Source organism: Salvia splendens, chromosome 21, assembly GCF_004379255.2.
Source record: "Salvia splendens isolate huo1 chromosome 21, SspV2, whole genome shotgun sequence".
Lineage (NCBI taxonomy): Eukaryota > Viridiplantae > Streptophyta > Magnoliopsida > Lamiales > Lamiaceae > Salvia > Salvia splendens.
The window spans coordinates 19,029,880-19,041,412 of NC_056052.1; the positions used below are offsets into that span (position 1 = coordinate 19,029,880).

The window sequence follows — 11,533 nt, forward strand, 5'->3', positions numbered from 1 at the left end:
AAATGATCCAATTGGTTCCTGGGTGGTAGATTGTCCCTAAGCAGACAGGATCGAATGCTGGCAGCCGCAGTGTGGGAGTTTCACCACTGTGGTGGCTCCTTGTGTGCTGGTTACCAGTGTAAGTTCCTCCCACCTAATGGGCCGCTGAGGTACCGTGTTTGAACCCCTCCATAGCGATGTCGGGCCGGGTTATGGGGGCGCCTGGGATGAGCGAATCACCTTTTTTGTCCCTAAGAAAAATGATCCAATTTGCATGAACAGACCAAAGGTGAAGCCATACAAGTGCAGACTTGGGCGAAGAAGCCGTCAACGAAGCCGCAATCAGACAAAAAAAGAAAAAGAAAATTAAAGTACTCCATTAACTCTGCATTGTAGTAACAAATTAATGAACTCATCTACATCATTCATAAATTGCCATTATAAGGCTCTACCAGAACGTGCTATCAGATAAACTACAAACCATCTCTCTTTCTCTTTATCTTTCTCTCTCTTCCTCCTCCGCCTCTAAATTATTCATTTCCCGAGATAACTTGTCACTCAAAAGCAAAAGCAGATCAATGTGGAAGCTCAGCCCCTTGTGCTTTCTCTTGCTCTGCTCCTCCGCCGCATTGGTTTCTTCCCAGAGATCTCGCCGTCTCTGGCAGACACTTACCGGTAACATTTAACTTGTTGTTTTTTGCAAATTATGGGAATTCTTGATTCATTCATTCATTCATTGGGAAAATTGATAGTATTAACTAGTAAAAGATAAAAGTTGTAGTGGTAGTGAAGTTAAATCTGTGTGTTTTGGTATGTAAAGTTTTTATTGTTTGGTAATAATGATGATATTGAAGGGAGTTTGTTATTATTGAGTTGCAAACACATCCCACATTAGATAAATTCAATATCAAATTAATGTGCAGACGACGATTCTGTAATTAATCTGTTTGCAGGAAAGCAGCCTGTGGTGATAGCAAGAGGTGGATATTCGGGGGTACTTCCGGACTCTAGTTTCAACGCGTATGCTTTGGCAGCGCAGCTTGGGATGGCGGATTCGATGGTGTGGTGCGATGTTCAGCTTACGAAGGATGGAGCTGGAATTTGCTTTCCGGACATCAGGCTCGAAAATGCTTCCGACATTGATCTTCTCTATCCGAAGGGACGCAAAACCTATCTTGTCAACTCTGTCTCGACTCCAGGATGGTTCTCCATCGATTTCACCCTCAAGGATCTACTACCCGTCAATAGTAAGTTGTTATCAATTATTACCGGAATTGGAATTGGACCGTTCAATTACAAATACTGTGTTTCGCATGATAAAAATATTTGGATTCAAAATTGAATTCCACAATTTGAATTAGATATACAGAAATAGATGCTTGGAATTCCAAATAGTTACTCCCTTCGTCCCTTATCCCTAAAAAGTATGAACATTTGGTTTGACACGTGTTTTAGTGCATAATTGGTAAAGTATGAGAAATATTGTTAGTGAAGAATGAGTCTCATTCCATTAGAGAGAAATAAGTTTTCAAAAATAGAAAGTTCATACTTTTTAGGGACGGACTAAAAAGAAAATAATTCATACTTTTCAGGGACGGATGGAGTATAATATTACATACCTTCACAGTTCACTTGCTAGCACACACTACACACAGCGAACACACGCACTGCACTATACATACACACAGCGGACACATAGACAACAAATACACGCACTAACACACACAGTACACACGCGCACATAGTGCATGCACATTGCACGGACACATGTTGTGCGCACGCTCTATAAATGTTTGCATGTAGTGTGTGGTGTAGTGTATGTGTTGTGTGCAATGTGTATTGTGTGTGCTATGTATCTGTGTGCAGTGTGTGTTAGTGCGCGCTGTGTGCAGTGTGTGTATGTGCAGTGTGTATTTAGTGGATGTGTGTAGTGCATGTGTTTTGCACAATTTCTTCAAATTCAATATGTATGAATTACTTCATTCTACCGAACATTAGATTTGGATTTGAATTCTAATTTCAGTTATATTCCATAGAATTATAATTTCAGTTCCGCATAACGAATGGAACCTTAACATTTACAAATCATCTGTCAGTCTCACTCCATCTTTTCTTCAGTAAAACAGAGGATCTATTCCCGGGCTCCCAATTTCGATGCCTCCGTGAATCAGATTGTTAGTGTTGAAGATTTAGTGTCACAAATAAAACCACCTGGATTGTGGTTAAGTGTACCGGTACAAATACATTCATGTTCAATATCAACATTTGATATTTCCTCATCACTCATCAATCACCCTTTTCTTTCATGTGCAGCATGATGCATTCTTCACCCAACATAACCACAGTATCCGGGATTACATCATTACTGCATCCAAACGCTCCATTATTAACTGCATTTCATCACCGGAGGTAGGTTTCTTGAGGAGCATTGCATCACGGTTTAGAACCGGCCCGACTAAGCTTATCTTCCAGTTTCTGGAGCCTGATCAAGTGGAGCCAACAACAAACCAAACTTATGCCTCACTTTTAAACAATCTTACATTCATTAAAACATTTTCTACTGGAATTATTGTTCCAAAGAAGTACATAATTCCAGTGGACAACCTATATTTGCAGCAAGCCAGAACTATCGTTACTGATGCTCATGCAGCAGGTCTTCAAGTTTTTGCGTATAATTTCGCAAACGATGCCATTTTACCATATAACTACAGCTATGATCCTGTGGCTGAGTATCTCGCCTTCATCGATAATTCCAAATTTTCTGTTGATGGTATCATCTCCGACTTCCCAATGACTGCATCAGCGTCTATCGGTGCGTAACATTATACATTTTGTCTTCTTTCACTTCACATTTCTACTTCCACTATTGGAATAAAAACTCTCACATGTTCTGTTGCAGATTGCTATTCCCACATGAGCAAAAATGATTCTGCCAAAGGTTAGGACAATTCTTGTCATTAGTTTCACTTGAATTACTTACACCTCTTTGATGTTGCCAAATTTGAGATGCAGCAAAGGTTTTGGCCATCACGAACGAGGGAGCAAGTGGAGACTATCCCGGTTGTACTGATAAGGCGTACGAAAAGGCTGTATCAGATGGTGCAGATATACTCGATTGCCCTGTTCAAATAACGAGTGAGGGGATACCTTTTTGCTTGGGATCCATCAACCTCAGGGATAGAACAACTGCTTCTCAATCCAGTTTCACCAACAGGGCAGCAGATAATCCACAACTTGGCATAGTTAAAGGAATTTTCACCTATAATCTCACATGGACCGAAATCAGCACCTTACGACGTAAGTCTAATACTAAAGTGATACTCCATCATGTAGTTGAAGACAAGGTCTTTTCTGTATATGCTAATATTTGTTTCAATACAGCTGCTATTTACAACCCTTATTCGAATTATTCAATTTTCCGGAATCCAAAGTCCAAAAATGATGGCAACTACATGCAACTATCGGACTTTTTGGCGTACGCAAATACATCTGCAGTCAGTGGTGTCATAATCAGCATTGAGGTGAGTTACATTACATCATCGTATTCTTCGTTTCGTGGTTGTTGGTTTCTGTAAAGCATATTCTTGTTCTTGCAGAACGCTGCGTATCTGGCTGCAAACCAAAGTTTAGGTGTGACTGATGTGGTTTTGGATACTCTAAGCAAAGTCGGGTTGAATAAGAAGATTATGATAAGATCCAGTGACAGCGCCGTGCTGTCAAAGTTTAAGCGTAGCAGTGACTATGAGCTTGTTTACCTGATTAAGGACGACGTTAGTGATATCTTGAACTCCACCATTTCAGAGATAAAGAAATTCGCAAGCTCTGTCGTCCTCACCAAAGAATCAGTCTATCCTACTGACAAGTTCTTCCTCTCTCATGATACAACAATAGTTTCAAAACTCCAAGGCTTCGGTCTTTCAGTTTATGTGCAACTTTTCCAAAATGAGTTTCTGTCTCAGCCTTGGGATTTCCTCTCTGATCCATATCTGGAGGTTAACTCTCACGTCGGTTATTACTCTGTTAACGGTGTCATAACTGACTTCCCTGCTACTGTTGCAAGATACAAAAGTGAGTCTCACTGCCTTATAAATGCTTACAACTATATAAGAGGTTTTTGTTGTTACTTACACATCAAACTTGACCTGCAGGAAACCGATGTTTAGGGTATGAAAAATTTCCGCCATACATGTTACCAGTCGCCACTGGTGGCCTAATTGCACTTATGTCGAGTCAAGCTATGCCTCCGGCAGAGGCTCCTAACCCCATTCTTACAGATGAGAGTGTGATTGAGCCTCCCCTGCCGCCAATCAGGGTTCCAACCAACAACACTGGCAGTAGCTCAACAGCATCGGGCCCTGTTGCACCCAACGGGCAGCCTACGCTGGTGGGAAATGCCATCCTCAGTGGCATGTCTCTTCTTCTTGCAGCTCTTGTATTGTGCTGATGTCGATAGCTAAATATGTTTCCCATCATTTTGTGATGTTTATAATCGCAAGTCTCCTTGACTACTATATATTGAGCTTGAGAGATTGCATTGTTGTAGGTATTTTCATTCTTTTTGGAGATGCTATTTTTTGCACAATATATAATTTGTGTATTGATATTCATTATAAAAGTGTCACTGTTGTTTGCTCAATATGGGGGCTACTGCTTTTTATCACCCCATGTTGAGCATTTTCTGAGACCAAACTATTTATAAATATGCATAGTGATATACATAGTATGTTTATGTTGGTTGTAATCCTTGATATTCTAAAATAAGGCTAGGAAAAGCAACACAATTTCATCCATTTTAACAAGTATAAACAAGGTAAACCAATAAGCTTTTTCAATCATACTAAGTTGAAATTTCATTCAGAAATCATGTCACTGATGTTCAGTTGGAAACTCCCTTCTTTTTCTGAAGTTTCTTCATGTAAAACTACAACTCCTTTCCCTCTAAAATATAACTGAAAAAACAGACACATCCATTGCCATATCAGATCAGATACCATACCATATGATCTATAGGTGTAGTGTTATTACATACCCATCACATCGTCCACACTGTCCTGGGCGAGAGGAGATAAACAGCCGGCCACCACCAAATTGTTCCTCAATATGTTGGTCAATTTTACGGTCTTGCTGACGTTTTTCTAGTTTTCTTAGGACATGGTTGCTCTTCTTCGCCTCTTCAGTCACAGCAGTCTCAGCCTCCGAAATCCAGTGAAAACGAGCAATTTACATGATTCAAGGTCACACCTATAAAAGAAAATCAATCCACCTTAAACAATCTTGCCATTTTGAAGGTCACAAAGTGCTTTTACAAAGGACATAACAGTGTAACACCCAATTTCACCAAGGATCTTTTTGATTAGAATGCAGTTGATGAAACTAAAACCTGAGACAAAATATAAGGGAAGACTAAATTTGATCAGAAAAGGTGAGGGAGAATGCAACTTATTTGGTATTCTTTTCTTTGGAAAATAAATGGCCAGCTTCATATAGTACTCCATTAAAACAAATTTAAGATACTATTTCTTTGGCAAATTTTTCTGTCCGATAATAAATGTACCAAAAGTAGGCCAGGTCTGACCACAATGAACTTCACGATACTCCCAAGTTTAACCACTAAACCAGAAGGTCGGTATTATTATGCATCGCAAACTAAGCAATATAGTATAAAGGAAACATGACACTTCAGTTCAGTATGCATTGCAAAAATAAAGAAAAAGAAATTCTACGGTTTCTACCTCTCCTTCCTTCTTTGCAGCAGTCTTCTTCTTACGACCAATTTCAGCTCCATAATGCTGAAGATACCACTGCTTGAAGGGACGGGTTCCACTTAAACAATGGCACCTTAACCAGAGTCATTGTTGGATGCATTATAAACGACATCCAGAATACGTGACAGCATCACTCCCCCAAGAGTAGTTTCCTGTGTCCAGCCTCAGCGCGCCACTTCACATTGCCTCCACGAACTCTGACCCTGCAAACTGTCTTGTTACTAGACCTTCGCGTTTGCAGGTTGTCTGCCGAGCTCAACCTAAAAACACAACCAACCAATTAAACAGTTGCACAATAAACAATTCTAAATCAGCGTGCATTCTGAATAAACAACTCACTAAAATTACTCAAAACAAGATGAACATTCAATGGAATTAAACATTCTAGTTTTGTGCTAGCCAAATGAAAAAAATAGAATCTGAAAATTTGAAAACAATAGTCAGAAGGCGAACGTGATTGAGCATAAAAATCAGAAATTGAGTGTAGAACAAAATTGTGAAACTGAAGCATCGAATTCGAGAATAAGAAAGTGAGAAGGCAATGATTACTTTCATTTCTTCCTTCAAGCCTTCTTCTTTCCTCGAGTGGCACGCCTCTTGTGCATAGAATCCCGAGAAATACCTGTCAACATGCAACATTTACATCACAATTTAGATCGTAGCTAGGGTGTATCAAACACAAGGAAGCAATGCAAACGGAAGAGTGAAAACATTTACCCATGATTGATGAATGGCGATCAGAATGCCTGCAGATAGGCAATTCCTCTTCTCAAAACCCTACTCCCCTCAGTCTCATTCCAGTTTTTTGGCCCCATTATTAGTTTTGCTCAATTTCCTCCTAAGGGTGTCCACTATAAGGTGGACATGCCCAATAGCCCCGCCCAATTTTTTGTCTATAGCCCTAATTTTTTATCCATAGCCCCAAAATTATATTTCCGCCACTATAGTGGACAACTACAATAGCCCCAAAATTTTATAATCAACTTTCATTTTATAATATATCAAATAATTATTAACAAATTTATCGGGCTCTAATTAGTGGATTAAGAAAGGCCGACTATACGAATTAAAAATAAAAATAAAAATACAAATTAAAATTAGAATTACACACTAAATTAAAATTAAAATCACACACTACATTGAATCTAGTACAAATCACTACCAAGTTTACACAACGCCACTACCTCCCCTACGTGCCCATACTTCTTCAATCAAATCGGCCTGCAGTGTGTTATGTGATGTGGTCCTGCGCATATCAGCGAAGCGTTGGATCAAATATTCATTGCTCCGTGGTACGCCCAACTGGATCGGCGCGGAGGCGACACCGTGACTTGTACTTGCACCCTCTTCCGGCGCCCATCGCTCTGCCGCAAATCCTTCATCTTCTATTATCATATTATGCAATATGATACAGGCTAACATAATATTCGCGACATCATCTTCGTGCCAAACTCGTGCCGGACACCGTATAATAGCCCACCGCGATTGGAGGACACCAAAAGCCTGCTCAACGTCCTTCCTAGCACTCTCTTGTTTGCGCGCAAAATATTGTTTCTTCGGTCCTACCGGTTGGCGGACAGTCTTCACGAATACGGGCCACCGCGGATATATTCCATCTGCCAAATAGTAGCCCCTACTATACTGCGTACCGTTGGCTACGAAGCTGATTTCTGGCCCCTCCCCCCGGCACTCCTCGTTGAAGAGAGGCGACGACTGAAGAACATTGATGTCGTTGTTCGAACCTGCCACGCCGAAATACGCATGCCAGATCTTCAGACGGTAGTCTGCCACGGCTTCCAGTATCATCGTTGGATGTTTGCTTTTGAGTCCAGTAGTGAACTGGCCTTTCCATGCCACAGGGCAGTTCTTCCACTCCCAATGCATGCAATCGATGCTTCCTAACATTCTGGGGAAGCCGTGCACCGACCCGTGCATATCAAGTAGGCGCTGACACTCATCCGGGTTGGGCTTCCGTAGAAACTCCCCACCGAAAATTTCTCGGATCCCCTTACAGAACTGCCTAAGCACCGTGAGGCTAGTCGTCTCACCCATTTGTAGGTATTCATCGAACATGTCCGCTGGTCCAGCGTAGGCAAGCTGTCGGATTGCAGCGGTGCACTTCTGTTGTGTGGACAGCCCGATCCGGCCAGACGCATCACGCCGGAGGGTGAAGCACCGGTAACGCTCCGCCAAATTCGTCGCAATATAGTTGAACAGCCGCTGCGACATCCTGAATCTCCGGCGGAATATCTCGGGTGGATAACGGGGGTTATCCACGAAGTAATCATACATTAAACGTTGGTGAGCACCGACGTGGTCTCGTGGGATTGTCCGCCGATGAGTAATGGTGCGAGGGATCGGATCCTCCGCATCCTCCGCCAAACGGGCCGCTACATCCTGTTGCACCTGTTGAATCAGAGCATTCCAGTTGTCTCTCCACAAATTGTTCATTTCCGACCCCAAATTGTAGTGAGAGAAATTTGTATAGATGTTGTGTTTGAATGGTGTGAAAATAATGAATGGAGTGGGGTGTATTTATAGGTGAATTGAAATGTAAAAAAAAATAAAAAATTCGCGCCGAATAGCCGCGGCTTCTTCCTCGTTACACTATAGGCGCCGCGCCTATAGGCGCGGCTATAGCTCCATCGCCGCGTCCTCGCCCCGCACGCGGCTATCCCGCGTCCGCCGCCTCCCTTCCCCCTCGCCGCGTCCACCTCCGGGGCGGACAACTCCGCCACTATAAGGCGCCCCGCTTCCGCCCTAAACGCGGCTATAGCCGCGGGCGTGTTATAGTGGATGCTCTAATGACTTATTGTGTGAGCTTTCGTTGATTTTCTAGCTTTTGTAACTAAGAGCATCATTAACCCCGTCCCCATTTCCGGCCCCAAGTCCCCTTCACGTCATCATTCCTCTACAGTTGCGGCCTAGGCCCCAACTGCTGTAACCCTGCAGGTTGCGGCCCAGGCCGCAACTAATAAATGACACTATTCACAACTCCAACCTATTTAACTCGTAAAATAAAAAACGCTGGAAATTTATAACACGGAAAATTTAATTTCATCGAATACTGCAAAATTACAACATAGAAATTTTAAAACTGAAAATAAAATACATAAAAACATAACGTCAATTCTGGAAAACATTGGTGCGAGTCCAAATTTCTTCGATTAGATCGGCTTGGAGGCGAGTGTGTTGTTCCTCTTGGCGCATCGCAGCTGAACGGGCCATGACATTGCGGATGTCGTGAGGAAGGCCCTGCACGGGCGGCTAGGTGACAACGTAGTTGCTCCCGGTGCTGGCTAGCGGATCATCGCTCCACAAAGTGACGTTATCTTGCTCGTCCTCAACGATCATGTTATGCATTATGATACATGCATACATTGTGTCGGCGATGTTTGATCGCTGCCAACCACGGGCCGCTCCCTTCACGATAGCCCACCGCGCTTGGAGGACTCCGAATGCATGCTCGACATCTTTCCGAGCCGCCTCTTGCCTTTGGGCAAACATTGCCCTCCGATCGGTTGTCGGAGCTGTGATAGTCTTCACGAACACGGGCCATCGAGGGTAGATCCCGTCTGCCAGATAGTACCCCATACTCGGTGGTTGGCCGTGAACTCTACGTTCGGTGCTCGCCCAGCACACAAGTCGTTGAACAATGGAGACTCGTTCAACACATTGAGGTCGTTGTTGGACCCCGCGACACCAAAGTAGGCATGCCAAATCCACAATCTGCAATAGGCAACGGCCTCCAACACAATCGTGGGATGTGTGCCCTTGTGCCCGCTAGTGTATTGTCCTCTCCAAGCCGTTGGACAATTCTTCCACTGCCAGTGCATACAGTCGATGCTTCCAAGCATCCCCGGGAAGCTGTGTGCCCGCTCGTGCATGTCAACCAACTTCCTAACGTCGTCGGTCGTTGGCTTTCGCAAGTACGTATCCTTGAATGCTTCGACGACTGCCCGACATAATCTAGCGAGGGACTCCCGGCCAGTAGGCTCGCTTACATGGAGATACTCATCGAACATATCTGATGTAGTTTCGTAAGCGAGTTGATGAATGGCAGACGTGCATTTCTGCAATGTCGATATACTTTCCCGGCCCACAGCATCGGTAGTTTGGCAGAAATACGGGTCACGAGCTACAACTGCGTTGACAATGCGTAGGAACAACGGCCTCCGCATCCGGAACCGGCGACGGAACATCTGATCACTCCATCGCGGATCTCTAGAGAAATAATCTGTGAAAAGCCGCAAGGCAGCTTGTTCACGGTCTCGGTGAATATACATCCGGGTACGAGGTACCCGGGTTTGTTGTTCGTTCCAAGCTTGAATAACAGCTTGGTAGCGTTCAACTTCGTTGTTGATTTCTTCTTGGATTGCCGGTAGCGCCTCTGCTAACGACCGGGACATTTGATCTTCGAATATTCTTTGACGTGGAGGCATTTTTTCGAATTCTAGGAAGAGATTTGAAGTTGAATATGAAGTTGAATGTGTATGAAAATGGAGTAGTATTTATAGAAAAAAATTTCGAATTTAAAAAAAAAAATTGGTTGCGGCCCGGCCCGAGGAGCGTGTAACGCTGGGCCGGGACTCTACAGTTGCGGCCCGTCACCGTGCAACGCCGTCCCAGGCCGGGACGCGGGACGCGCGACAGGCTGGGAACGCGGCCCCGGGACGGGCCTGGGCCGTGACTCTCCTCCGTGCAATGCTCGGGACGGGCCGGGACTCGCGAGATGCGGCCCGGCCCCTTGCGTTACAGATGCTCTAATTTAATTCTTTGAGTGAACTGCACCAAAGGGCCCTGACTTTTCGCCTTGTAACATCAGAGGCCCCTAACTTTTAAAAATACCACTACAGGGATCTGACAAAACATATAATCACAAATCGTGTTTTTTCGGACCATTAGAACCTCAGGGCATGTAAGGGCAAAATCGGGCTTTTGCATGGCCGTCAGTGTTGTGTCAGCTGCAGCGCTGTTGACGGGATATCGAATTGCAATTGGTGTGACAGGTTGTATTGCTTGTTGTCCCTATTATTTTCACACGCATGAATTGCAATCGGACCTGCATTGAAATTTCACAAATTTTTGCCATTCCAAAATATTTCGCCAGGCTTCTCTATATTTTTTCCCTCCAATTCCACCTTCACTTCATCAATTTGCCATTTCGCCAAAATAATTAGCCTCTGCCTATCGCCTCTGCCTTTCACGCCATTTTAATCCTTTTCATCAATGGCTCCAAAACGGAGACGAAGTGCTGCTGGAGCGTCCTCCGCTCGTAGTTCTTCTAGGCGAAAAAAGAAGCCGGCGACGCTATCGTCTTCGTCACAATCACCTCCGGTATCACCTAGACACAGTAGAAGGGGTCGGGGACCGGAGATAATCGACGTAGACCCAGAAACGTGGAGCATTCGCGATCCTCTGCTTGATTTCTTCTATCCGGAAGAAGAATATAGTAAGTTCAAATTTAAAATTGGTTTCAAGGTTTTTGATTGTGATTTAGGGCTCTGAAAATTGGTTGATTTGTGAAACTGTTTTGATGTCCTCGTTTGGGAAATTGTTTGGACTGTGATTTAGGACTTTATATGTGAAAAAAGTTGGTTTAAATTTGGACGTTTGCTAACTCTGTACAAACCATAACAGGGGACCATCCCGGGATGTTTTCCGTCGGTTTTCATCACGGAGGGGTCAATCTTCGAAATCAATGGAAAGAAGAAGTATGTTGGGGGGCAATTGACATTCTTTGACTATTGCTGGATTCGTCAGTTCGATTTCGTAGATCTGGCAGGCAT

The 11,533-nt window shown here is 43.6% G+C and overlaps 1 protein-coding gene and 1 long non-coding RNA gene across 3 annotated transcripts; one reads left to right on the forward strand and one right to left on the reverse strand.

Moving 5' to 3' along the window:
* Positions 1–423: 423 nt before the first annotated feature.
* LOC121784916 (glycerophosphodiester phosphodiesterase GDPDL4-like) lies at positions 424–4,586 on the forward strand. Its single transcript, XM_042183189.1, has 9 exons — positions 424–654; positions 933–1,226; positions 2,098–2,213; positions 2,293–2,791; positions 2,879–2,917; positions 2,992–3,276; positions 3,361–3,500; positions 3,576–4,047; positions 4,128–4,586. Exons 1-9 carry the CDS (start codon positions 558–560, stop codon positions 4,421–4,423), a joined length of 2,238 nt encoding a protein of 745 aa, XP_042039123.1. The 5' UTR covers positions 424–557; the 3' UTR covers positions 4,424–4,586.
* Positions 4,587–4,718: 132 nt separating this feature from the next.
* LOC121784920 lies at positions 4,719–6,551 on the reverse strand. Of its 2 annotated transcripts, XR_006046854.1 has the most exons (5): positions 6,462–6,551; positions 6,294–6,366; positions 5,712–6,004; positions 5,009–5,220; positions 4,719–4,928 (listed from the first exon to the last, which is right to left on the reverse strand). It is a non-coding gene; the product is annotated as an uncharacterized LOC121784920 (long non-coding RNA). The 2 variants fall into 2 exon arrangements; XR_006046853.1 differs by having other exon boundaries at positions 4,719–5,220.
* Between the last annotated feature and the right edge of the window lie 4,982 nt (positions 6,552–11,533).

What these genes read in the sequence shown, in the direction of transcription:
- LOC121784916 (XM_042183189.1), top strand. Translation starts at nt 558, where the DNA reads ATGTGGAAGCTCAGCCCCTTGTGCTTTCTCTTGCTCTGCTCCTCCGCC. An exon ending in TCTCTGGCAGACACTTACCG is followed by an intron (nt 655 to 932) that starts GTAACATTTAAC and finishes ATCTGTTTGCAG; the next exon opens with GAAAGCAGCCTGTGGTGATA. An exon ending in GATTGTGGTTAAGTGTACCG is followed by an intron (nt 2,214 to 2,292) that starts GTACAAATACAT and finishes TTTCATGTGCAG; the next exon opens with CATGATGCATTCTTCACCCA.